This window comes from Grampus griseus, assembly GCF_964374135.1.
Source record: "Grampus griseus genome assembly, chromosome: 19".
NCBI classification, from domain to species: Eukaryota; Metazoa; Chordata; class Mammalia; order Artiodactyla; family Delphinidae; genus Grampus; species Grampus griseus.
The window spans coordinates 3,052,400-3,078,431 of record NC_139013.1 but is presented as its reverse complement, the minus strand read 5'-3'; the positions used below and the strand labels follow the sequence as shown (position 1 = coordinate 3,078,431).

Below are 26,032 nucleotides of genomic sequence, written 5' to 3'. Positions count from 1 at the left end.
GTAATACACAGTAGGGACACAAGGTCAGAAATACCCTGATTTTTCCTTGCCTGGCCACACTGATAATCCTCAAAGCTTTTGTATGATTTTAGGTAGTTAGAATGCTCCCTGACATCTGATTTAGCATAAACCACATTTTTAGTTGCTAGCACTGAATTCACATACATGATTTCGGAATGTTGAGAAAGGATGGGGTGCCTTCCCCAAGTGAAGCTGGAAAGATAGGTTTTAAACAAGAAATGCATGATATCCATCATTTTGAGCCCCTTTACACTGCTCAGATTTAACTCCATAATGACATCATTCTTCCCCAGGTATCACTTAGTCCTTGTTTTTGAGGATCCTGCCCCCACTGCACCCCGCTGGAGAAGTCCAAGCTCCACAATCCTGTGACGAGATGGCTGAATCTTTTTTTTCTGACTTTGGTTTGCTGTGGTACCTGGAGGAGCTCAAAAAGGAAGAGTTCTGGAAATTTAAGGAGCTGCTCAAGCAAGAATCTCTGAAATTCAAACTCAAGCCAATCCCGTGGACCGAGCTAAAGAAGGCTTCACGAGAAAATCTGTCACAGCTGTTGAGCAAGCATTACCCAGGAAAACTGGCATGGGATGTGACCCTGAGTCTCTTTCTACTGATCAACCGGGGAGATCTCTGGACGAAGGCTCGGGACGAGATCAGACGTAAGTGTCGTGAAAGGGATGCAGCGCAGGGACCCTTGGGGGAAGGTTGGTTTACTGGGAGCTCCTAATAATGAAGGTCACATTGTTATTGTGTTAGTGGCCATGCCTCCATCAGTTGAGAATGTGTCTAGGTCAGTAGGACGCTTGGAAATAGGAGAAGAATTGCAAGCCAACTCTGGTCATTCATGGGCCAGTGATGGACTGTGGATGAGTAGTGTTCTGAGACAAATCGTTCATCCCCATTTTTCTGTTCCAAGGTGAGTCAATGCTATTCCAGGAGATGACCTGGGACTTAGTGTCTGCACAACCAGGACTGCTGAGATGGAATTCCATGATGGTTATTGTCCATCCTTTTTTTAAAAATTTATGCAAACATTTTTTTATTGGAGTATAGTTGATTTACAATGTTGTGTTAGTTTCTCCTGTACAGCAAAGTGAATCAGTAATATATACACATATCCCCTCTTTTTTAGATTGCTTCCCCATGTAGGTCACATCCTTCTGACCAGACCTGCACAAGAGACTGGGCAGAGTCCTAAGATGAGGAAATCATTATAGAGAACATATGCCCCTGGTGCTATAGGAAGAACTTTTTATGCATAATGTCTTTTCATTCTTACCACGACTCTGAGGTTTACAAGTGAAAAAGATGCAGGTCAAACGGTGTCTCCTCATGTTAGATGACTTTTCCAAAAGGGACAGAGCTGACCCAAACCAGTTATTTTTGGCTCACTGATTGCTTGATATCCTCCTCTGGGTGGATACACCGTTTTGTCTCCCCTCAGAAAATAAGATGAGTTGAGTTGTAAATCCTGGCAAATAAAAGTGACAAAATAGGAGACAAATCACCCATTAAAGTTTTTTTCTCTTTAAATATGTTCTTAGTTATTCTTGAGTGTTTCACCTCAAACTGGAGTTCATGACCATAGAAGCTCTCCTGGCATTTCTCTATATTTTATATTTCTGCTCTCCAGATTCTCTCTCTCATGTGTTTTCATGGCTTTATTATGATTTTTTAAAATTGAAGTATAGTTGATTTATAATGTTGTGTTAGTTTCAGGTGTACAGCAAAGTGATTCAGTCATTCATATATATATATATATATATACGTACATACACATATATATATATTCTTTTTCGTATTCTTTTCTCTTATAGGTTATTACAAAATATTGAGTATAGTTTCCAGTACTATACAGTAGGTCCTTGCTGGGTATTTATTTTATACATAGCAGTGTGTATATGTTAACCCCAAACTCCTAATTTATCCCTCCCCCTCCCTGAAATCACCCATTTTTATAAACAAATCTTCCTCTGTCCCAGAGAGAGAAAGGCTCCCTAATTTCCAAGACTGTTTTCCTAGTCACACATACTTAAACAAAACTAGCAATGCCCTTTGCTCAGAAGACATGCAGAAAGGCCTCACCTACCGTAGTTCATATTTCTTCAATGCAGGGTATGGTCCTTGTCTATGTTTGTAATTTGTTTATCTCCCCTAGTGCGTAGCCTTGAACATGGAAGGTACATGATAAGGGCAGGTTGAAAGAATGACGGTTCAAGGGTGCATTTCTGAAATTAAATTGCAATCAGCATGGTCTTAACAGAAATAGTCTAGACTTTATGATTTCAAGTCAGACAACTGAGACAAACACCTGACCCAAATATCTGTTCATTAACCAAATTAGCCAAGTAACATAAACTCTCAACACTTTTCTGTAAAGTAGGCATAGAATGAATCTTAATGGGTTGTTGAAGAGATGGAAGATGAAGTACCAGTGACAACTTTCTCAGCCCCGATTCCTGGGTGGCCCTCAGGAAATAAATAGTAGTGCTTATGAATTCTTGACTGGGGGGGCTAACACCCCTCTTCTAGTTTGAAACGTAATCCCCAAGTATTCACACTTTCTGTAGCCTGTAGCTCTGACATGGGCTTCCAATCTTGATCAGGTGTTTCCACGGACATGAATTCAGATAGATTTTGGTCTTAACAAAACTGAGTTCAGGAGCCTGGTCCCATGTGGGCATATACATCAGTCTTTGCATGTGTGTCTGAGTAAATCTGTAGAGGTCAATCTGAGTCCCAAGGATGGAGTGTATTTTTTTTTTAATAAGGGCTTTGAGTTACTGTTTATTTTCATGGTCAAGCATGTGCATACATGCATATGTTTATTTTATTTTATTTTTTAAATTTATTTAAATGTATTTAATTTTTGGCTGCGTTGGGTCTTCGTTGCTGCGTGCGGGCTTTTCTCTAGTCGCGGCGAGCGAGGGCTACTCTTCATCGCGGTGCGCGGACTTCTCATTGCGGTGGCTTCTCTTGTTGTGGAGCACGGGTTCTAGGCACGTGGGCTTCAGTAGTTGCGGCACGCGGGCTCAGTAGTTGTGGTGCATGGGCTTAGTTGCTGTGTGGCATGTGGGATCTTCCCGGACCAGGGATTGAACCCGTGTCCCCTGCAATGGCAGGTGGATTCTTAACCACTGTGCCACCAGGGAAGCCCTGGAGTGCATTTTTTAATTGTCTTCTATTCTGTCCCCGTTAACTCAGATAAGCTAAACCCATATAGAAACCACATGAAGAAAAAATTCCGAGACATATGGGAAAAGGAGACCTGCCTTGAAGTTCCTGAGGATTTCTACAAAGAAACCACAAAGGATGAATATGAACAACTGAATGCTGTCTACCTTACTGCAGACAAGCCTGGAAATCCCTCACCCACTGTGATCTTGCAAGGTCCTGAAGGAGTTGGAAAAACAACGCTTTTGAGAAAAGTGATGCTGGAATGGGCGGAGGGAAACCTGTGGAGGGATAGGTTCTCATTTGTCTTCTTCCTCAAAGGCAGTGAAATGAACAGTATTACAGACACGAGCCTAGTGGAGCTCATCTCCAGGGACTGGCCTGAGTCTTCAGAGCCCATCGAAGACATTTTTTCCCAGCCAGAGAGAATCCTGTTCATCCTGGATGGCTTGGAGGAACTGAAATTTGACCTGACGCTTGACGCTGACCTGTGCGGCGACTGGGAGAAGCAACGGCCAACGCAGATTGTCCTGAGCAGTTTGCTGCACAAACAGATGCTCCCAGAATCCTCTCTGCTTATCGCCCTAGGAAAGATGGGTATGAAAAAAAATTATTTCTTGTTGTGTCAGACAAAATGCATATGTCTCCCAGGATTCTCTGAACGCCAAAGGAAGCTGTATTTCTCCCATTACTTCCGTGAGAAGAATAAATCCTCCAGAGCCTTCAGTTTTGTGAGAGAGAAGAGACCGCTGTTTGTCTTGTGCAAAAGCCCGTTTGTTTGCTGGTTGGTTTGCACTTGCTTGAAGTGGCAGCTGGAGAAAGGCGAAGACCTGGAGGTTGCCTCCGAAAGCATCACTTGTTTGTATGTGTCCTTCTTGACAAATGTATTCAAAGCAACAAGTGGGAACTGTCCACCTAAGCAGAACAGAACCCGACTACAAAGCCTGTGTACCTTGGCTGCAGAGGGAATGTGGACTCGCACGTTTCTGTTTTGCCCTGGGGATCTCAGGAGGAATGGGGTGTCTGAATCCGACACCTCGATGTGGGTGGACGTGAGACTTCTTCAGAGGAGCGGCAACTGCTTGACCTTCATCCACACGTGTGTCCAAGAATTTTGTGCCGCCCTGTTCTATCTGTTCAAACGACCCAAGGACCGGCCTCACCCAGTCATTGGAAAGGTGACCCAGTTTGTCACAGCAGCCATGAGCGAAGCCTGCTCCCATTTGTCCTGGATGGGGCTGTTCCTGTTTGCATTTTCAACTGAAAAAATAACAAACATGCTGGAGACATCTTTTGGTTTTCCACTGTCCACAGACATAAAGCAGGAAGTAACTCAAAGCCTTGAAACTTTAAGTCAGTGTGACCCCGGTAAGATGGTGGTGAGTTTCCAGGAATTGTTCAATTGTTTGTTTGAGACCCAGGACCAAGAATTTGTAATCCAAGTGATGAATTTCTTCAAAGAAATTGACATTTACATTGGTACCATCGAAGAACTGACAGTATCTGCGTTCTGTCTGAAACATTGCCAGAGTTTGCAGAAATTTCACCTGTGTATAGAAAATGTCTTTACAGATGAATCTGGATCCATCTCCAAGTGAGTCCATCTATTAATTCTCTCCCTCTAACCTACACACACACCATATTTATATTTAGCTTGCTCCAACCCCCAAGGGGTATTTCATAAATCACTGTATTTTTGTACTTAAAAACATGGCTTTTGTAGTCAGAAAGACGTTGATTTGAGTTCTCGTACTGCCATTTGCTAGCCGTGTGGCCATGAACTGTGTTTCTTAAGTATTTCTGTCTGTATCATCAGGGGTAAATGTCTTCATAGGGCCAATGTCAAGTTGAAAGGTAAGCAGTTTTTATTGTTGCCGGGACTATGCTGCTTTTTTCCCCTTCCCGTAGCATTTTAGCATATCCTGGTGAATCCACTGGGAAGGGACGCTCGGAAGCTTATGCCTAGCTTCCTCTGGATTTTGCCCATGTGTCTTTTCTCTTTGCTGATTTTAGCTTGTATTCTTTCATCAGGCTCAGGCTACCAGCTCACACTTCAGCTCTCAAATACATACCCCCTTTCATGGTCTTTTTTTTTTTTAATTAAAGTATAATTCCCTGGCGGTCCAGTGGTTAAGACTCCGCGCTTCCACTGCAGGGGCATGGGTTTGATCCCTGGTTGGCGAACTAAGATCCCACATGCTGCATGTCCTGGCCAAAGAGACAAAAAGTATACTTAACATACAACATTATTAGTTTCAGGTGTACTACATAATTTTCAATATTTGTATATACTGTGGAATGATCACCATAGTAAGTCTAGTTAACATCTGTCACCATACAGAGTTACAGAATTTTTTTTCCAGTGATGAAGACTTTTATATACACCCCAATGTTCCTAGCAGCCTTGTTTATAATAGCCAAGTTATGGAAGGAACCTAAGTGTCCATCAACAGATGAATGGATAACCAGATGTAATATTTATAGATATTGTCAGATATTTGGAATATTACTCAGCCATAAAAAAGAATGAAATCTTGTCATTTGTGACAACATGGATGGATCTGGAGGGTATTAAGCTTAGTGAAGTAAGTCAGAGAGAGAAAGACAAACGCTGTACCTTTTCACTTACATGTGGAATCGATTCAAGACAAAACAAATGAGCAAACATAAGAAAACAAACAGTATAGATACAGAGAACAAACAGTTCCCACAGGGGAGAGGAGGATGGAGAGGGGGAAGGACAAAATAGGTAAAAGGGACAAAGAGGTATGAATTAGCCATTATGAAATAAAGAAGTCACACGGATGTAATCTACAATGCAGGGAAGAAGTCAGTATTTCATCCTAACATAGTATAGTGTGTAACCTATAAAAATATCAAAGCACTATGTTGTACACCTGACGTCCATATCGTATTATAAATCGATTGTTGTTCAACAAACTGAAAAGAAGTCATGCAGAACAGCAAGACAGAGATCTACTCTCTCAGAAGCTTTCAAATACGCAATTTGGTATTATTAACTGTGGTCTTTACATCCCTGCGACTTATTTTACATCTACCTGTACAGTCATGTTTTTGGACACAGTTCCTCGTTTGCTGATGGGTCACCAAATATCAACCTTTGTCCACGTAACAGTTGAGTGTTGTCACCCCAAAGAGGAGGAAACAGAGGCAGAATAATGTTGAATGCTTGCCCAGTGTCACATAACCCACAAGTGTTTCAGATGGGGCTTGATCCTGGTCGCCCTGGCCTCACGGCTCACTTCTTTGACCGCCATGCACGTTGACTCAGTGCATCTGACTGCTTCTCTCCCTGTTCAGGTTTGACTGTGACTGTCAGCTTTGAGGGCCTCTGGGAATGGTGTTCTCCTGTGTTGAAACTGTCTTTTTTTTGGTTTTTAACCTGCATTCTTTTTAAAATTTATTTTATTTTATATTTTTGCGGTACGCGGGCCTCCCACTGCTGTGGCCTCTCCCGTTGTGGACCACAGGCTCCGGACGCGCAGGCTCAGCGGCCATGGCTCATGGGCCCAGCCGCTCTGCGGCATGTGGGATCTTCCCGGACTGGGGCACGAACCCGCGTCCCCTGCGGACTCTCAACCACTGCGCCACCAGGGAAGCCCTGCATTCTTTTTTTTTTTTTTAATTTATTTTGTATTGTATAGTTGATTAACAGTGGTGTGTTAGTTTCAGGTGTACAGCAAAGTGATTCAATTGTACATATACATGTATCTATTCTTTTTCAAATTCTTTTCCCATTTAGGTTATTACAGAATATTGAGCAGAATTCCCTGTGCTATGCAGTAGGTTCTTATTTGTTATCTATTTTATATATAGTAGTGTGTATATGTTAGTCCCAAACTCCTACTTTATCCCCTCCCCACCTTTCCCCTTTGGTGACCGTAAGTTTGTTTTATAAGCCTGTTGAGTCTGTTTCTGTTTGTTTGTTTTTCTGTTTCTGTTTTGTAATAAGTTCATATGTATCATTTTTTAAAGATTCTGCATATATATGATATCATATGATATTTGTCTTTCTTTGACTTACTTCACTTAGCATGATTATCTCTAGGTCTGTCCATGTGGCTGCAAATGGTATTATTTCATTCTTTTTTATGGCTGAGTAATATTCCATTGTATATATGGACCATATCTTTTTTTTTAAATATGAACAGCTTTTTAAAAAATATTTATTTAGGCTGTGCCAGGTCTTAGTTGTGGCACGTGGGATCTTCATTGTGGCATGTTTAGTTGTGGCATGCAGGATCTTTAGTTGCGGCCTGTGGGCTTCTTAGTTGCAGCATGTGGGGTCTTAGTTGCAGCATCAAACTCTTAGTTGTGGCATGCATGTGGGATCTAGTTCCTCGACCAGGGATCGAACCTGAGCGCCCTGCATTGGAGGTGCAGATTCTTAGCCACTGGGCCACCAGGGAAGTCCCTGGACCACATCTTCTTTATCCGTTCATCTGTCAATGGACATCTAGGTTGCTTCCACATCCTGGCTATTGTAAACATTGCTGCAATGAACACTGGGGTGCCTGTGTCCTTTTGAACCATGGTTTTCTCCAGATACATGCCCAGCAGTGGGATTGCTGGATCCCATGCTAGCTCTGTTCTTAGTTTTTTAAGGAACTAGTTGAATTGAGCCGCTGGAGAATCACGGTGTTTGTCTTCCTGTAGTACCATCGAGAAGCTCTCCCTCTGGCGGGATCTCTGCTCCGCATTTACTGCCAGCGAGAACTTCCAGATGTTAGATTTGGACAACTGTCAGTTCGACGAGGCCTCCCTGGCGATTCTCTGCAGGACGCTGGCTCAGCCTGTCTGTAAACTCCAGAAGTTCGTGTAAGTCGGATCTTCACCTATTCTTTAAGTCAATAGCAGGGTGGCATTCTTTCTACTCTGTCTTCTTTTGAAAACCCAAGCTACAATCCAGTGTTTCAAAAGAAAATGCTGAGTGCTTTCCTTGATTCAAATGTTTTACTCAGTGAGACACAAACTGTGGACAAACAGGGAGACTTTAAAACTGAATGTGGTCAAGAAGCTCAGTTCCCAGTAGCTACAGCTCAGGTTACAAAGCCTGGATGAGAAAGGACATTTTTTTTTCTGCTGTGAGTGGTCCCTAGAACTATACCTTCCTTCCCATGGCATCAGCTCACTTGTGCACAGCCAGTTAGCTGGGGAGTTGCAAGTTCATGCTGACTTGGAGAAATCTTAAGTTTGTTTAAGAAGCAGAATCGGCATTTTGAGGAAATCGGTTTTACCATTGTGTTACAAGACTGCGTGTGTTTTGGTGTAGGGATGTGTTTGAACTGTGGCCTCCGTTTCCATTTCTCTGTAACAAATGTTTTAACTATAGTGACGTGTACAATAAAACTTGCTTGGGGAACCTAAGAGGGAACAGTCCTGGTGGTTGGTGATGTTTGCTGGGATGATGATGGACTCAGAATAGATGTTTCCCAGGTAACGCAGGAGGAGGGTGCTGAGGACAGGTGGGAAAAGAGCCTGAGGTTCATAAAAGAGAAGAAGAATAAGAATAGCACAGAGAATAGGTAACGTGTATAGAACACTTCTTTGGCACAGAGATGGTTGCTTAATATTAACTTTCTCCTTTGTCTTTGAACCCTCATAACAATCTTGTCATCACCCTTTTACAAAACATGTACCAGAAGCACAGAGAAGCTCACAGTCCTTCTCTGATGTCCTGGTCCAAAGCGGGTTGGAAAAGAATGTCCAGACACAAGGCAGAATGTAAAGAAGACAGAATTTATTAGAGGGAAGTGTCACTACCAGAACAGCGGGCGGACTTCCCAGTAGTCTGGGAGAGTCGGGCCCGTACGTGTGCTATTGATCAGTTTTTATAGCCAGAAAACAAAGGAATGGTTGGAAGTGAAAATTTCGTTTACTGACTGGTCGAGGCACATATAGCTTCCTTCTATAGGGTGGGAGTGGGGCAGGCCAGATGCCTTTCCTTATTTGGGACAGGTCCTGTTGCCCAGGTGGGCGTCACCCAGGTGGGCTCAGGAATTTCATAACCATCGCAACAGGGTGGGGAGGGCGATTAAGAGTCCAGTAGGGGGTGTAACGCTGGAACTTTTTCAGACAGCGTCATGCTTTGTCCTTGAAGCACCATTGTCCTTGGAGCACCACATCTGATACTTTTTTTTTTTTTAGGGTAAAAAGAATGCTTTTTATTAAAGGTAGGTAGTCACGGAAAGGAGGCGTTTCTCTAGTGGAGAGACTGCATTTATGTACAGAAATACTTTTTTTTCTATGTAAACTTTTTAAATTTAATTTTTATTTTATATTTGAGTATAGTTGATTCACAGTGTTTTGTTAGTTTCAGGTGTACAGCAAAGTCATTCAGTTATACATACATTCTTTTTCAGATTCTTTTCCCACATAGATTATTACAGAATACTGAGTAGATTTCCCTGTGCTATACAGTAGGTCCTTGTTGGTTATCTATTTTATATATAGTAGTGTGTATATGTTAATCCCAAACTCCTAATTTATCCCTCCCTCCACCCCCTTTCCCCTTTGGTAGTAACCATAAGTTTGTTTTCGAAATCTGTGGGTCTGTTTCTGTTTTGTAAATAAGTTCATTTGTATCATTTTTTAAAGATTCCACATATATTTGTCTTTCTCTGTCTGACTTACTCAGTATGACTATCTCTAGGTCCATCCATGTTGCTGCAAAAGGCATTATTTTGTTCTTTTTTATTGCTGAGTAATATTCCATTGTATATATGTAACATCTTCTTCATCCATTCCTCTTTCAATTGACATTTTGGTTGCTTCCATGACCTGGCTATTGTAAATAGTGCTGCAATGAACATTGGGGTGCATGTATCTTTTTGAATTATGGTTTTCTCTGGGTGTATGCCCAGTAGTGGGATTGCTGGGTCATATGGTAGTTCTGTTTGTAGTTTTTTAAGGAACCTCCATACTGTTCTCCATAATGGCTGCACCAATTTACATTCCCACCAACAGTGCAGGAGGGTTCCTTTTTCTCCACAGCCTCTCCAGCATTTATTGTTTCTAGATTTTTTGATGATGGCCATTCTGACTGGTGTAAGGTGATACCTCATTGTAGTTTTTTTTTTTATAAATTTATTTATTTATGTATTTACCTTTGGCTGTGTTGGGTCTTCGTTTCCGTGTGAGGGCCCTCCCCAGCTGTGGCGAGCGGGGGCCACTCTTCATCGCGGTGCGCTGGCCTCTCACCATCGCGGCCTCTCTCGTTGTGGAGCACAGGCTCCAGACGCGCAGGCTCAGCGGTTGTGGCTCACAGGCCCAGTTGCTCCACGGCATGCGGGATCCTCCCAGACAAGGGCTCGAACCCGCGTCCCCTGCACCGGCAGGCAGACTCTCAAACCACTGCTCCACCAGGGAAGCCTCCTCATTGTAGTTTTGATTTGCATTTCTCTAATACTTAGTGATGTTGAGCATCTTTTCATGTGTTTCTTGGCCATCTGTATGCCTTCTTTGGAGAAATGTCTATTTAGATCTTCCGCCCATTTTTTGACTGGGTGGTTTGTTTTTCTGATATTGAGCTGTACAGCTATTTGTATATTTTGCAGATTAATCCTTTGTTGGTTGCTTCGTTTACAAATATTTTCTCCCATTCTGAGGGTTGTCTTTTTGTTTACGGTTTCCTTTTCTGGGCAAAAGCTTTCAAGTTTAATTAGATCCCATTTGTTTATTTTTGTTTTCATTACTCTAGGAGGTGGAGAGATTTTTTTAAAATAATAAATTATGCCTTGAAGTCTTTTTCATGATTTCCCATCATTAGGAAAATATTCAGAATCTGAGCTTTTCCCTTCCTTCTCTCTGGTTTATCCTTCACCTGCTTCCCCATCGTATGCTGTGGTCCACGGAACTTAACTTTCTTTCAAACCCCTGACCGAGCTCATTCCTGACTCAGAATGTTTGTTCCAGCTGCTCTCCTTTCCGGTCAGTCTTTCCCTAGACTTTCACCAGGCAAGCTCTTCCAGATGCCTTCTCTGACCACCCTTCCCCCCAGTTAAGCAGCCCGGACCCCCAGCCCAGCCACTCTAGAACCTCATCCTATGTTTGATTTCAGTATCAGTTATGAAATTGCCACTCTTCTGTTGTAATTGCCTCCAAGCAGAAGGTAAGCTCTGGGTTCTGGGTCCTGGACTGTCATATTCGTGTCTGTATACACCCAGCACCCTGGTATCTAGTTGGAACTTAAGTATTTGTCCAGTGAAGAGAATGAACAGGTAGTTTGGCGTGATTGCAGAGATTAAGGATTGCTCTTTGAAGTGAGAAGATCTTGAGTTAGTAAGTAGCTCTTTGACCTGGAGCACCCTTGAAATGCCTTGCCTTTCTTTTGCTACCTACTTCCCACCTTGTACCATCTATCGCCGGTGTAGATACCATGTGGTATCAGGTTGTTACTGACAAGTGTGTGCCTCTTTTAGACACATTTGCCAATTTCTTAGCTTATTCTTGCTTCTGTGACTCATTGTTTCCAGCTGAATTCATTGTTCATCCTATGTCACTATACCAAGAGCTTTTCCAAGAGTCTCTACCGGAAGCAAATTTGAGTCAAAAGTTTGAGTAAACTTGAGTCTAAAACCATCTCCCTTGCAACTGTATCCTTTAATGATGAGAATACATGTTGAATATTAAACCTTTTTTCCCTTGTTTCTTTGAATTCTATTGATTTTTTCTTAAATTCAGCCTTTTTTTGAACATCTTTATTGGAGTATAATTGCTTTACAATGTTGTGTTAGTTTCTGCTCTATAACAAAGTGAATCAGCTATATGTATACATATATCCCCATATCGCTCCCTCTTGCATCTCCCTCCCACCCTCTCTATCCTACCCCTCTAGGTGGTCACAAAGCACCAAGCTGATCTCCCCGTGCAATGCAGCCGCTTCCTACTATCAGCTCTTTTAAAAAAACAATTTTTTGGGGGGGGCACACCATGTGGCTTGTGGGATTTTAGTTCCCCAACCAGGGATAGAACCCAGGCCCTCGTCAGTGAAAGCACAGAGTCCTAACCACTGGACCGCCAGGGAATTTCCTTAAATTCAGCTTTGCAGATGTAGATTTTTTCCCAGTTTTTATCAAGGTGTAATTGACATAGAACATTGCATTCATTTTAGGGGTAATTGACATAGAATTGTATTCATTTTAGGTGTAATTGACATAGAACATTGTATTCATATTAGGTGTAATTGACATAGAACATTGTATTCATTTTAGGTGTAATTGACATAGAACATGGTGTACATTTTAGGGGTAATTGACATAGAACATTGTATTCATTTTAGGGGTAATTGACATAGAACGTTGTATTCATTTTAGGGGTACAATGTGATGATTTGATACATGTACATATTGCAGTGATCACCACAAGAAGTTTATTTAGTTAACATGTATTGCCCTACATGTGTAGTTACAATTTTTTTTTTCTTGGGATGAGAACTTTTTTTTTTTTTTTTTTTGCTGTGCGCCGGCCTCTCAATGTTGTGGCCTCTCCCGTTGCGTAGCACAGGCTCCGGACGCACAAGCTCAGCGGCCATGGCTCACGGGCCCAGCCGCTCCGCGGCATGTAAGATCTTCCCGGACCGGGGCACGAACCCGTGTCCCCTGCATCGGCAGGCGGACTCTCAACCACTGCGCCACCAGGGAAGCCCGGGATGAGAACTTTTAAGATCTACTCTCTTAGGAACTTTCAAATATATAATACAGTGTTGTTAACAATAGTCACCATTAGACCCCCAGGACTTATTTATCTTATAACTGGAAGTTTATAACTTTTGACCACTTTCTACCATTTCATCCTCCCAACCCACAATCTCTGGCAACCACCCAATATTTGTGTTTAGTGTTTTTCTAAGACCCCATATAGAAGTGAGATCATATAGTGTCTTTCTCTGAATTATTTCACTCGCAGATGTAGAGATTGATCATTTCCATTTTTCAGTTATAGATCATCTTCTAAAAAAACTCCTCGGTTTTGGTAGTGCTTAGGTTTCTTGTTTATCCCTAATAGTCTACAAATTTCAATATTATGGATCCCTGTGGGAATTTTGTTTAACCTAATTTCTGGCTCTCACTGGGGCCCTTTCAATCTTAGAACTGACAAATGATTAATAAAGAAAATAATTTGGGGGAGGGCTTGTGCTTAAGTTTAGGAAAACGATCAGGATTGCTCATCTCTGCTACAGTAGGGAGGTAAAACTTGAAACCATCCCTTTTAACATCAACAAGATAAACTTAAGATTTTTATAGAGTTAGGACACAAAATGTGAAGAAAAGATTAGCAAGCTTATAAAATATTTTTATATCAATGATTATTCATTGTGTCAGGTTTTTACACTAACCATTGTTTGATTCACTTACTCCATCAAGGTAAGAGCTCTTTAAATCTCAGGCAAAGAGATTAAATGTCCACTTAGCTCTCACGATAGCACTCACCATGTCCCGCAACTATTACAGGTATTTCACAGTATTAGCTCATTATATGCCTTTAATTACTTAATGAGGTGGTCAGTCTCAGTACCTCCTGGTACACACTAGAAAACCACAACCTGGGAGGATTCAGAAACATGCCCAAGGTCACACAGATGGCAAGAGGTGGAGCCAGGAGTTGAACCCATCAGCCTGGCTCCAAGGTTGCATGGTTCTTAGTTCACCAACATTATAAGTTGCTGATGGTTGAGATTCTGCTCTTCTTGCTTTTTTTTTTTTAAATTTTTATTGGCATATAGTTGATTTACAGTGTTGTATTAGTGTCAGGTGTACAGCAAAGTTAATCAGTTATATATATACATATATCCACTGTTTTTTTAGATTCTTTTCCCATATAGGCCATTGCAGAGCATTGAGTAGAGTTCCCTGTGCCAGACAGTAGGTCCTTATTAGTTATCTGTTTTATATACAGTAGTGTGTGTGTGTGTCAGTCCCAATCTTCCCATTTATCCCTCCCCTTCTTACCCCCCTTTTTGCGCTGTTAACTTTTTCCTTAACTCTAAGGAAAGCAAAAAAACCCCAACAAACTGCGTTACTGTCAACACTTCCATTTTAGTCTGTCTCCTTTCCAAGAGGTTGCTGATCTGCACGGATGATGTAGATGGTGACAGTTATTGATTAGATGTTCACCCTTGTGATTGTTTTCCCACTGTCTGTCTGCTGACTCAACGCTTACTGCCGGCCTGGTGTCGGAGTCCACTGCAGCTGCCCGGCCTGTGAATCACGGTGTGTTCAGTAGCAAGGTGGCTCAGAGGACCTGCTGACGCCCCCATTTCTCACAGGTGTCACCGGCATATCAAGGGCCTTCCCTGTCTTTCCATGGTAGCACTTCTCCTTGTTCACTGGGCCAACCTGTCTTATCCTGACAGTACTAACCCCCTCCCTCAAATCCCTACGAGTCCCACCCTGCTGTCCTGGGCTGCATCCATCTCTGGGCAGGAAGTGCCTTGGGTATTGTTCATACGTTCAGGGCATCACTCTGCCGGGAATTCCCACAAGTCTTCCAGGCTGTTGTGTCCCTCACACCTGTCTTTTATTTCTGGCCAATGCATAATTCACATTTTAGTGCTTGAACATGGCAGAATATTTACTTTGTTATTTCTCAAAGTTGATTAGGAGGGGAGAAGTCAGGGTACACTTAAGTCATGACACCGAGAGCCACGCTGTGTGGCATGTATTTTAAATCATATATAAATTTTTAAAAAGTATATATATATTATACATTTAATATATGTTATTAAAAAATCAAAACCTAGGACTTCCCTGGCAGTCTAGGGGTTAAGACTTCTTCCAGTGCAGGGGGTGCGGGTGCAGGTTCCATCCCTGGTCAGGGAGCTAAGATCCCACATGCCTCATGGCCAAAAAAACAAAACATAAAAAAGAAGGAATACTGTAACAAATGTGGGATAGGGAGGGTGGGAGGGAGGGAGACGCAAGAGGGAAGAGATATGGGAACATATGTTTATATATAACTGATTCACTTTGTTCTAAAGCAGAAACTAACACACCATTGTAAAGCAATTATACTTCAATAAAGATGTTAAAATAATAATAATAAACAACCTACTAAACAAATGGGTGAAAAAATATATAAGTAAATCAATAAAGTAAGTGCAAATAAAAGATAATGAAAAAAAATGATCCACATCCAAAAAAAATCTTAAAAAAAAAACCCTAAAAAATCAAAGCCTGATCATGTTCCAGGAACTATAATAAATCATGATTTCTTAACCATCATGACCCTCTCTACTTGTTTCATGAAGAAACTCCACCATTAAGTTAATTTGCCCAACCTTGCAAAATATCCAGGGGAAAAGCAAATATTCTAATGTGGTTTTCTCTATCTCAGGAGCCTGAGTCTTGAACCATGACCTGTTGGGTTGGTTACAAATTTCGTTTGGGTGTTCCTGTAACGTCTTACAGAAAACCTGAACGAACTTTTTGGCTGACCCAATGTATTGTCTCCTTTGTATTTATTTTATTTTTTATTTTAACTTTTAAAAATTGTCTCCTTTAAAAAGAAATCCGTTTTTTTTAAACTCAGAAATTTTATTTCAGTACGAATTTCAATAGTAGATCATATGTTCAATATAAATTCAACCCAAGTTGTTACTTTCTATTTTTAGCTACTAGTAATTCTATTTATTTATTTTTTAAAATTTGTATTGGAGTATAGTTGCTTTACAATGTTGTGTTAGTTTCTACCACACAGTAAAGTGAATCAGCTATACGTATACATACATCCCCTCTTTTTTGGATTTCCTTCCCATTTAGGTCACCACAGAGCACTGGGTAGAGTTCCCTGTGCTATACAGCAGGTTTTTATTAGTTATCTATTTTATACATATTAGTGTATATATGTCAATCCCAATCTCCCAGTTCATCCCACCCCCACTTCCCCCCTTGGTGACCATGTTTGTTCTCTACATATCTGTCTCTGTTTCTGCTTTGCAAATAGGTTAATCTGTACCATTTTTCTAGATTCCACATATAAGCGATATTATACAATATTTGTTTTTCTCTCTCTGACTGACTTCACTCTGTATGACAGTCTCTAGGTCTGTCCACATCTCTGCAACTGGCACTATTTTGTTCTTTTTCTTTTAAAAATTTATTTATTTATTTATGGCTGCGTTGGGTCTTCGTTGTTGCGCATGGGCTTTCTCTAGTTGTGGCGAGTGGGAGCTACTCTTCTTTGCGGTGCGTGGGCTTCTCATTGTGGTGGCTTCTCTTGTTGTGGAGCACAGGCTCTAGGCAAGTGGGCTTCAGTAGTTGTGGCGCACAGGCTCAGTAGTTGTGTTGCCCTGGCTTAGTTGCTCCGCGGCATGTGGGATCTTCCCGGACCAGGGCTCAAACTCGTGTCTCCTGCATTGGCAGGTGGATTCTTAACCACTGCGCCACCAGGGAAGTCCCCTATTTTGTTCCTTTTTCTTTTTTTTTTTTTTTTGCGGTTCGTGGGCCTCTCACTGCTGTGGCCTCTCCCATTGCGGAGCACAGGCTCCCGACGCGCAGGCTCAGCGGCCATGGCTCACGGGCCCAGCCGCTCCGCGGCATGTGGGACCTTCCCGGACCGGGGCACGAACCCGTGTCCCCTGCATCGGCAGGCGGACTGTCAACCACTGCGCCACCAGGGAAGCCCTTTTGTTCCTTTTTATGGCTGAGGCATATCCCATTGTATATATGTACCACATCTTCTTTATCCATTCCTCTGTTGATGGACATCTTATAGAAAACCCAAGCAAACTTTGCGGCCGACACAATATATTGCCTCCTTTTTATTTATTTTATTTTTTATTTTAGCTTTTAAAAATTGTCTCCTTTTAAAAACAACCTCAGTTTTTAAACAGGAGTGGAGCCTTTCCTTGGGGAGGAGTCTGGCTTGGCACGCAGTAATTTGAATACGTGTGTCTCTGTTGGATGGGAAGCACCGAGCCAGGCCTGGGATGCAAGGAGGTCCACACATGGTATTTCTCCCCTCATGGTGCTTAGAGGTTAATATGGGGTAAGTTTGATTCTCTTCCCTTATAGCATCTGTGGTAGTATTCAGAAGTGGAAGGACTTCGCAGAAACAGGCACCATCTCATCTGGCGTCTGAAGATCCCGGAGAGAATTTATAGGCAGCAGTAACCAGATATCCAAAAAAAAAATTTTGGGAGCCTGAGCATGGAAAGTAGGAAGAACTGTGCAACAGATATTTTGCTCTGTGCTTGGACTTCATTGCATGAGTTACCGTATTTTCTCATCTTTTGCAGGTATAACTTTGCTTCGAACCTTGCAAATAGCCTATACTTCTTTAAGGCCATTCTTCATAACCCTCATTTGAAATACCTGAACCTCTATGGCACTGGCCTCTCCTATATGGACGTCAGGCAGCTGTGTGAGACGCTGAAACACCCAGTGTGTAACATAGAAGCACTGCTGTAAGTCTCGGGGTTGTCCACGATATATTTTTTTTCCAGTGTGAACTTTGCAGTTCGAATATGCTCATTTTCTTTCGTGTCTTTGTCTCTTACTTATTTCACCACTTCCATCTCAATATCGGTAGACCTCCTAGTAAGATGAGGATGGATGGATTCTAAAGGACAAGGCTTCCTCTCAGGTCTGTCCCATCTTTCCTTTCTCTGGTACTCACTTGAATTACTTCTCATGGACACCTTATCTGATTCTCCTTGGCTCTGCTCTCAACCGACCATACCAAAACCGTAACTCCAATTTCTTTTTCCTGAAGATAGTCAGAGAAACTTAAAATGAGAAAGTTTACGGATGATCACAAGTGTGATCTTGTAACTGCCAGATGAGAACGTTGAGGCTGGAGGGAAAGTGATTTGCCCAAAGTCATTTCTTCATCTTGAAAATGATCTGGGATGCCCTTAGCGTCACTGGGTGATTTCTTAAACAGGCTCAATCCGTTATTCAGCAGGAAGAACAAAAGGGAGTAACAGAAGTAGCAATAAACAAAAACAACTCATTAAACCGACCAAGAGAATACACTGTTCTCTCCACCAGTAATATGATAATCACATACACTTGGTTAATTTCACCTGTCAAGATTCATCAGGAGAGACAGGGTCCATGAATAAGAGTTGTTTGAACATACAGGCTTGCTATTGACCCTATCTAGCATTCTAGCTGTTTCCGTATCATAACAATTCCTTTCTTCTACACTAGCTCTCTCTACTCAGGGGGCGCTTACAAAATTCCTTAGTATTGGCCCTGTTTCACATTATGCCATTGGCATAGAGTGTTTCATTTTACATGGTTAGCATAAGACTTGGGTAACAGATCTAGGAAACCAGGAGTCCGTTGTACACAGCTTATGGGTAGAATCTTTGCTTCTTTGGGGCAGACCAACTGTGCTCTTGCCTTCAGTTTGGTATTTTGGGAGTGGGAAGTCCTCAAAATCAGGTTCTCTCCAGCCCAATAATTCTCAACAGAGGATAGTTTCATCCTCTGTTAGGAGGTGTCCATATCTAGAGACTTTTTTTTTTTCATAGCAAGGAGGATTTCATTTAAGATGATCGTGGGACTTCCCTGGTGGTCCAGCGGTTGAGACTTCACCTTCCAATGCGGGGGGTGTGGGTTCAATCCCTAGTCGGGGAACTAAGATCCCACATGCCTTGCTCCAAAAAGCCAAAACACATAAAAAATAGGGGCAATATTGTAACAGAGTCAATAAAAACTTTAAAGATGGTCCACATCAAAAAAAAATTTTTTAATTAAAAAAAAGATTTTGCAGTAGGAAGGAGTTAAGACTATTGCAATAGGAAAGAAAGTTGAACTCACTCTGCTCAAACAGAAGAGGGGTGAGCTAATGGAAAAAGCACTTTAGGGAGGAGGTGGTTCTAAATGATTAGGTCACTAGTGTTTGTGAATTGTGGAGATAGTTTTGATGGTCATGATTACATGGGAAGGATGCTCTAGATGTCTGGTGGGTAGAGCTCAGGGATGCTGTTCAACATCCTACAACACACAGGAAGCCCCCACAGTAAGGAGTGATCTAGCCCACAGTGTCAACAGTGCTGAGGTTGAGAAACCTGCTCTAGCCCATGAGATGTTCTTTTAAGCTGCATTAAGGCTCAGACCAGGGTTTCTCAACCTTATCACTACTGATGATAAATAATCAGACTTACTGAGGTCCAGATCATTCCTTGCTGTGGACGGCTGTCCACAGCATTGTTGAGAAGCACGGGCTCAGGCGTTTTCCTAACTTACTGCTTTCCTAAAGCAATAAGGGATTTGTGAGGAGAGTCGTATAATTACATCCGTGCCTTTACAAAGTCTGGAGCTGGCGGGTGCGGGATTAGGAGCCAGGATGTGGTCCAGGGTCGGTTGTGCATACGCCATTCCACCACATGTGTCTCTCTTGTAGGTTGGGAAAATGTGACATCACGGACGAAGCCTGTGAAGACATCGCCTCTGTTCTCGTCCATAACAAGAAGCTGAAGCTTCTCTCCTTGGTAGATAATCCCCTGAAGGACGAAGGAGTGAGGGTGTTGTGTGACGCCCTGAAGGATCCAGCCTGTGCCCTGGAGGCACTGCTGTGAGTCAGCGTGGGGGAGGGGAGGCCTGGGGGAGGGGGCAGACGGCAGAGCATGCCCATGGACCCTGAACGGTCCAGCAAAATGGAGCAGATACAAATATTTGCCCCCCAGAGGAGCCACGAGGTTGAATTCAAGAGATGTAAGACTAGCCCTTAGACGCCTGGCATCTAATTTGGAGCCCAGTAAATCTTGGTGATAATGAAGAAGGATGATGTCTCTGTAGGTGTACTGGGGGCTGGGGAGAGGGACAGTATAAATAATGAAGAAAAAGGAATTCATTTGATTACTTGCTGGTGTGGGGTTGCATAGGTTCTAGGTTATCGCTGGGAACAACGTCTCCACTTCTTTCTTGTTGCTAAGATATAAAACAAACTGCTTCCTTGTTAGGGGCAAGAGAAAGGGTTTTCTATTTACCCAGTGAGGCCACAGGAGAAACTCAGTGCTAAATAAAAAAATGCCTTAAAGTAGGGTACAGGTGCAAGAACACCCAAGTCTATGGAAGCGAATAAGTGGTCTAGAAACAAAACTTTTCTTTGTGTGTATGTGCATGCACAGGTGTGTATGTGTATATAGACCTGTGTATTACATACCCACCCAAAGTGGTATTTACCGTAGAAGGTGAGAATATTATTACTCAGATGACTTTTTAGACTGTAAGGGAAAATCCAAACTAAAATAAGGTCCAGGAACATTAACCATTAAAACCAAACTATTAAAAAAATAAGGAACAAACTCTGCACTATAAAGATTAGACCAAAAAATCTTTAGCGGTACAAAAGAAATGACATATTGGAAGAGGAAAGGATTTGGCTATTAAATCCTGTGTGATATTATACAATAAGTAGAATTAAAGTGTATTCAACAACTGGTCACTTAACGGGGCTGTGTTTATCTAAGAGTTCTTCAAAATACATCATTTAAATTTTTTGTTGTTTTTAAACTTGAATCTTTATTCCTTAAAAATGAAAGACTACTAAAGATGCAAGAAAGTCACTAGTAATTTTAAAAGAAAAAAATGTTCAACCCATTTTTTTAAACTTTATTTTGAACTAGTTTCAAAATAAAAACTAGACTTGCAGAAAAGTTGGAAAAATAGCACAAAAATTCTCTTATAGCCCTTACCCCAATCCACTAATGTTCAACCTATTTTTAGTAGTTAATATTTTTAATATTTAAATGTTTAATACCCTTTTAAACAAAAGCACAAATTTTAAAAATATATTCCACTTGGCCAGAATTCTGCAAAATGGGCAAATTTATAGTATGATCGAAAGCACTAAGTTTTTTTTGCAAAGTAGGTTGGCTAATAAATCAAGAAACAAATGAAAAGTCTATTTAATAATAAACCTCAGAACTTCCAAAAATTTTTGATGCAAGGTGTTAATTCCGTGTAACTTAAAATGGCAGAAAGTATAAAAGTACAAATGCAGAGATTCAGGAAATGTATAATTGTAGGGTCATGGAACCATCAGAGATTATATTATGTAACCATTAAAGTCTTAATTTTTTTAAATGTTAGAGAAAGCATATTTCATCAAAAAAAGTAGGAATCAGTTGCTTATTGTCTGATTTCAAAAATTCAAAAACTGAAAGGGAAAACCCACCATGAGTGAGTAGTGTTTGCTAATCAAAGAATTGAGTATACTTCCTGCCAAAGGTGACATTCTGAGATGCCCCTGAAGGGGCCAGGGAGGTAACGGGAGTCGGTGGGTGGATGGGGGAGCTGGTGGAGTGAGGTGAACTGGACCGTGCCTGCCCCACCCAAGGTGGGTTCCTGATCCTTTCCACCTGTTATTTGCCACGTAACCATCTGCTGTGGAGTCCCAGGTATCTGGCTTGTGTGTGATAGTTAGAAGTGTAGAATTCCGCATGAAATGTCAGCTAAACCAACTCTATTCAGAGGTCATATTCAGTCTTGATCTGCCCGGTTGCAACTTGTATCATATGCCTCCCTCTATTTTCTAAATTCCCAATAGTGAGTAGACAAGAACTCATAACCACAAATTTTTTTAAATAACATTTTAAAAGAAGAATGTGAAATAGGATGTTGTCCAGCTATTATAAATAATAAGCACACTGTGTCACAGAGAAGGGATGATTTTGTCCAAGTTCATCCAGCTGGTGGTGATCAGACTTGGAACTGGGATCCGAGATTCCGTTCCCCAGTTTGGGACCCTGTAGTCCACATCCTTCTGTATTTCCACACCTGCTGCACATTTTAATCCTCCTGTTTTTTCTAAGTGACCACGAAGTACAAGAAAGTTTTTACATGGAGTTTCATGAAAATATGACCCTATAGAGCTTAAGTAGGTTGACGGATGAAGTATGTGTCTTTTTGCAGATTGACGTACTGTTGCCTCACCTCTGTAGCCTGCGACTACATCTCCCAAGTCCTTCTGTGCAACAAATCCCTGTCTTTTCTCGATCTGGGGTTGAACTTCCTGGAAGATGATGGAGTGATAACGCTGTGTGAATCACTGAAACACCCGAACTGCAACCTAGAGGAGTTGTGGTAGGTCTGGCTGTGATTTGCTTGAATGTCAGCGTTTCCTTTTTGGCTGTGGGCATCCTGGGAAGGAAACAGGAAGGGGGGAAAAGCATGGAGTCTGCTAAAGAAAAAAAAACAAACTAGGCTACATGTTTACCCCACGTGATATTTCTGGGGCTCGCTGGTGGGTGTGTGTCTTGACTATAGGGCTTGTCAGGACTCGGTAGGGTCTGCTACTCTGGAGTTGGGTCTCTGTCCTTGGAGAGACCGGAAATGGAGTCCCAAGTGCCCTCAACTAGCTGTGTGAACTTGTGAGGGTTCCTCACCTCTCCCCAAGTGTAACATGAGGATAATTATATTTCCCACCTCAAAAGATGGAGGTGGGGTGGTGGGATGAACTGGGAGATCGGGATTGACATATATACACTCCTATGTGTAAAACAGATAACTGATGAGAACCTGCTGTATAGCACAGGGAACTCCACTTCTCTGTACAGTAAAAACTAACACTGTAAAACAGCTATACCTCAATTAAAAACAAAGATGGAGGCGACCACTGGGAATAATGCACATAAAGTGCTATCATCGCTGGCTGGCCCATCGAAGCACGCAGTCAACAGGCACAGCCTGAGGATCAGTCGTTCCTTTTACCGGGCAGATGAGGTAAATCGGTAAACGAAACCCTTTGTCGTCCCTGTTTCCACGGAGTGGCGTGCACACACATCGATACACATACACCCACGTGCAGGCACACACCTGTGAGTGTGAAGTTGCCAGTATGTGTGCATATCTGCATCTATCGTGGTTTCTCAATCAGCACTATTGACTATTTTAAATTAATTTTTATTGGAGGAGAGTTGATTTACAATGTGGTGCTGGTTTCTGCTGTACAGCAAAGTGGATCAGTGACACATATATCCGCTCTTTCTTATATTCTGTTCCCACAGAGGTCATTACAGAGTATTGAGTAGAGGTGCTGTGCTAGGCAGTAGGTCCTTATTAGTTGTCTATTTTATATATAGTAGTGTGTACAGGTCAATCCCAATCTCCCAATTTATCCCTCACCCCTCTTTTCCCCCGGTAACCATAAATTTGTTTTCTACAACTGTAACCCTATCTCTGTTTTGTAGATAAGTTCATTTATACCCTTTTTTAAGATTCAGCATATAAGCGATATCATATGCTATCTGTCTTTCTCTGTCTGACTTACTTCACTCAGTAGGACAATCTCTAGGTCCATCCATGTTGCTGCAATGAACATAGGGTTGCACGCATCTTTTTGAGCTATGGTTTTCGCCAGATATAAGCCCAGGAGTGAGATTGCTGGGTCATATGGAAGCTCTACGTCATGAGCTTGGGGGCAGGAGATACATAGGAGATATAACATGAAATGCTCAGTGAAGTCCTCAGCGTGGTGACATTTGTACAGAGACTTGGAGGGAGTAAGGGGGCAGCCCCGCTGGTATTTGGACCAAGAGTATGACAGGCAGCAAGAGCAGAGGCCCCAGGGGGAGAGACCAGGCAGCACAGGAGAGACAGGAGAACTGCAGGGAGCCTGGGCAGAGTGAAGAAAGTGGAGAAGTGGAGACGTTGTTTCATCTCTACCATCATCATCATCTTAGGAGTACATGAGTATTTCTACCTTTACAGGAATAAGTGAACATAAGTGAAGCCATTCCAGATTGGACCTCATGATCGTATATATTTGTGTGTATATGGACCTCATGATCGTATATATCTGTGTGTATATGGACCTCATGATCGTATATATTTGTGTGTATAGGAGAATTTTGTGTATTTTTTTTTCTCCAGGTTGGTGGGCTGTTGCTTCACTTCTGTTTGCTGTGTGGACCTCGCTGCTGTTCTTATTCACAGTGAGAAACTAAAAACCCTGAAACTAGGGAACAATAAGATATATGATGCTGGTGTCAAACAGTTATGTGAAGCTTTGAAGCATCCTAAGTGTAAATTAGAGACTCTTGGGTGAGTGTCCAGTGATGTTGGGAAAGCTTACCTACTTCAAGAAGAGGAAAAGCTAGAGGATTAAAGGGATGAAGGGGAAGCATGTTTGAAAACAAGTGTGTCTGGAACAATCTGATAAGTAAAATGCCAGCCGTGAAACCAGGGTTTGCTCACGGCTGGCACGGCTGATATCTGGGGCTGGGTGGTTCTTTGCTGTGTGGGGAAGCGGGCTGTTCTGTGCATTGTGGGATGTTTAGCTGCATCTCTGGCCTCTCTCCACCCATGAGATGCTAGTAGCACTCCTGGTGTGTGTCAGATGTCTCCAGACACTGCCACATGTGCCCCCGTGGAGGAGGACGTGTCTAGATGGCAAAGTCTCCTCTCAGAGGCGTGGAATCCGCATTTCGAGGTGGTGTTTCCCCGTGCAGGTTGGAGATGTGTGAACTCACCTCTGCCTGTTGTGAGGACCTGGCCTTGGCTTTCACTCTCTGCAAATCACTGAGGTGCATGAACTTGGAATGGATTAGCATGGACCGTGATGGGGCGGTGGTGCTGTGTGAAGCCTTGATCAGGCTGGAATGTGGCCTGCAGACGCTTGGGTGAGTGGACACTGTTTCCCCCGGTGGTGAGTGACCTCAGAGGGAGGTTAGACTGCCGTGGGTTTGCCCCGCATGGGCATGGTTCACATTTGGGCTGGAGATTTCTTTGCTATGCGGAGCTGTCCTGTGCATCACAGGAGGTTGGGTAGCATCTCTGGTCGCTGCCCACACGTTCCATTCCCCGGGACACCTCCCTCCAGTCATGATGATCAAAAATGGAAACTTCAGGGACTTCCCTGGTGGTCTAGTGGTTAGGACTCTGCATTTTCGCCGCTGTGGCCCTGGTTCAATCCCTGGTTGGGGAACCGAGATCCTGCAAGCCACGTGGCCAATAAAAACAAAACAAAACAAAACAAAAAACTTGAAAATTGCGGAGAGACAAGATTTTAATTGTTCAATCAAAAGAGAGAGATTGTGCAATATGATAGAGGTGTTAGTTAACGCTGTGGTGGTAATCATTTTGCAATACGTAAACGTATCAAACCAATGCATTGCACACCTTAACCTAACACAATGTTGTATGTCAATTATATCTCAATGAAATTTTAATTAATTAACTTTTAAAAAGAATGCCTATCACATCTATTCCCTGAAAATTTTTTAAAGGCTCCTGGCATTGTCAAATGTCCCCCGAGAGGCAAAATCACCCCCAGGCAAGAACGATGGCTTTCCTGTAAACACCATCTGCTATTTACCTTGCCCACAAAGACGTAACCCCAGCTCAGAGCTGGAAGGGGTTCCGTAAAGGACCGAGCGGAGTCTTGACCCAGAAGTACATTTCCTCAAGAGTAGCAGTTAATATTGTTTGGAACATTATGTTTGCATTTAGAGTGTGTGTAGTTGACGTCTATAGAATGAATATGTGAATGCCTTCCGTTTGCCCCGACCCCGATGACCTGCAGAGGATAAACAAAACGGTTCACATTCCTCTTCCTCACTTTCCTAGTCTCTAGGAAAGTTTCGTGCATTCTTTGCACAGTCAGTACAACTCTCCCAGCCGTTTCTAGGAAAGAGTGGAGAGGAAGTAGCCACTGGGGTGTAGAGAGGCCAACCATCATGGGTCAAGTCAAGAAAACTCTTTTTTTTTTTTTTTTTTTTTTGTATTTTCCCAGCCTGAATAAATCTTCCTATGATGAGGAAATTCAGATGCTGCTGACAGAGGTAGAAGAGACGAACCCCCAGCTGACCATTTCACACAGTCTCTGGACTGATTACGAGCACAGGATCAGGGGTGTGATTGGCTGA

General features: G+C 42.3%; 1 protein-coding gene across 1 annotated transcript; it reads left to right on the top strand.

Moving 5' to 3' along the window:
- Positions 1–397: 397 nt before the first annotated feature.
- On the top strand, positions 398–26,032 carry NLRP9 (NLR family pyrin domain containing 9; the record flags this gene model as incomplete). The annotated part of the gene is made up of 9 exons (XM_082676747.1): positions 398–677; positions 3,223–4,786; positions 7,870–8,031; positions 17,450–17,617; positions 19,567–19,737; positions 22,080–22,250; positions 24,039–24,209; positions 24,617–24,787; positions 25,900–26,032. 9 exons carry the CDS (start codon positions 398–400, stop codon positions 26,030–26,032), a joined length of 2,991 nt encoding a protein of 996 aa, XP_082532873.1.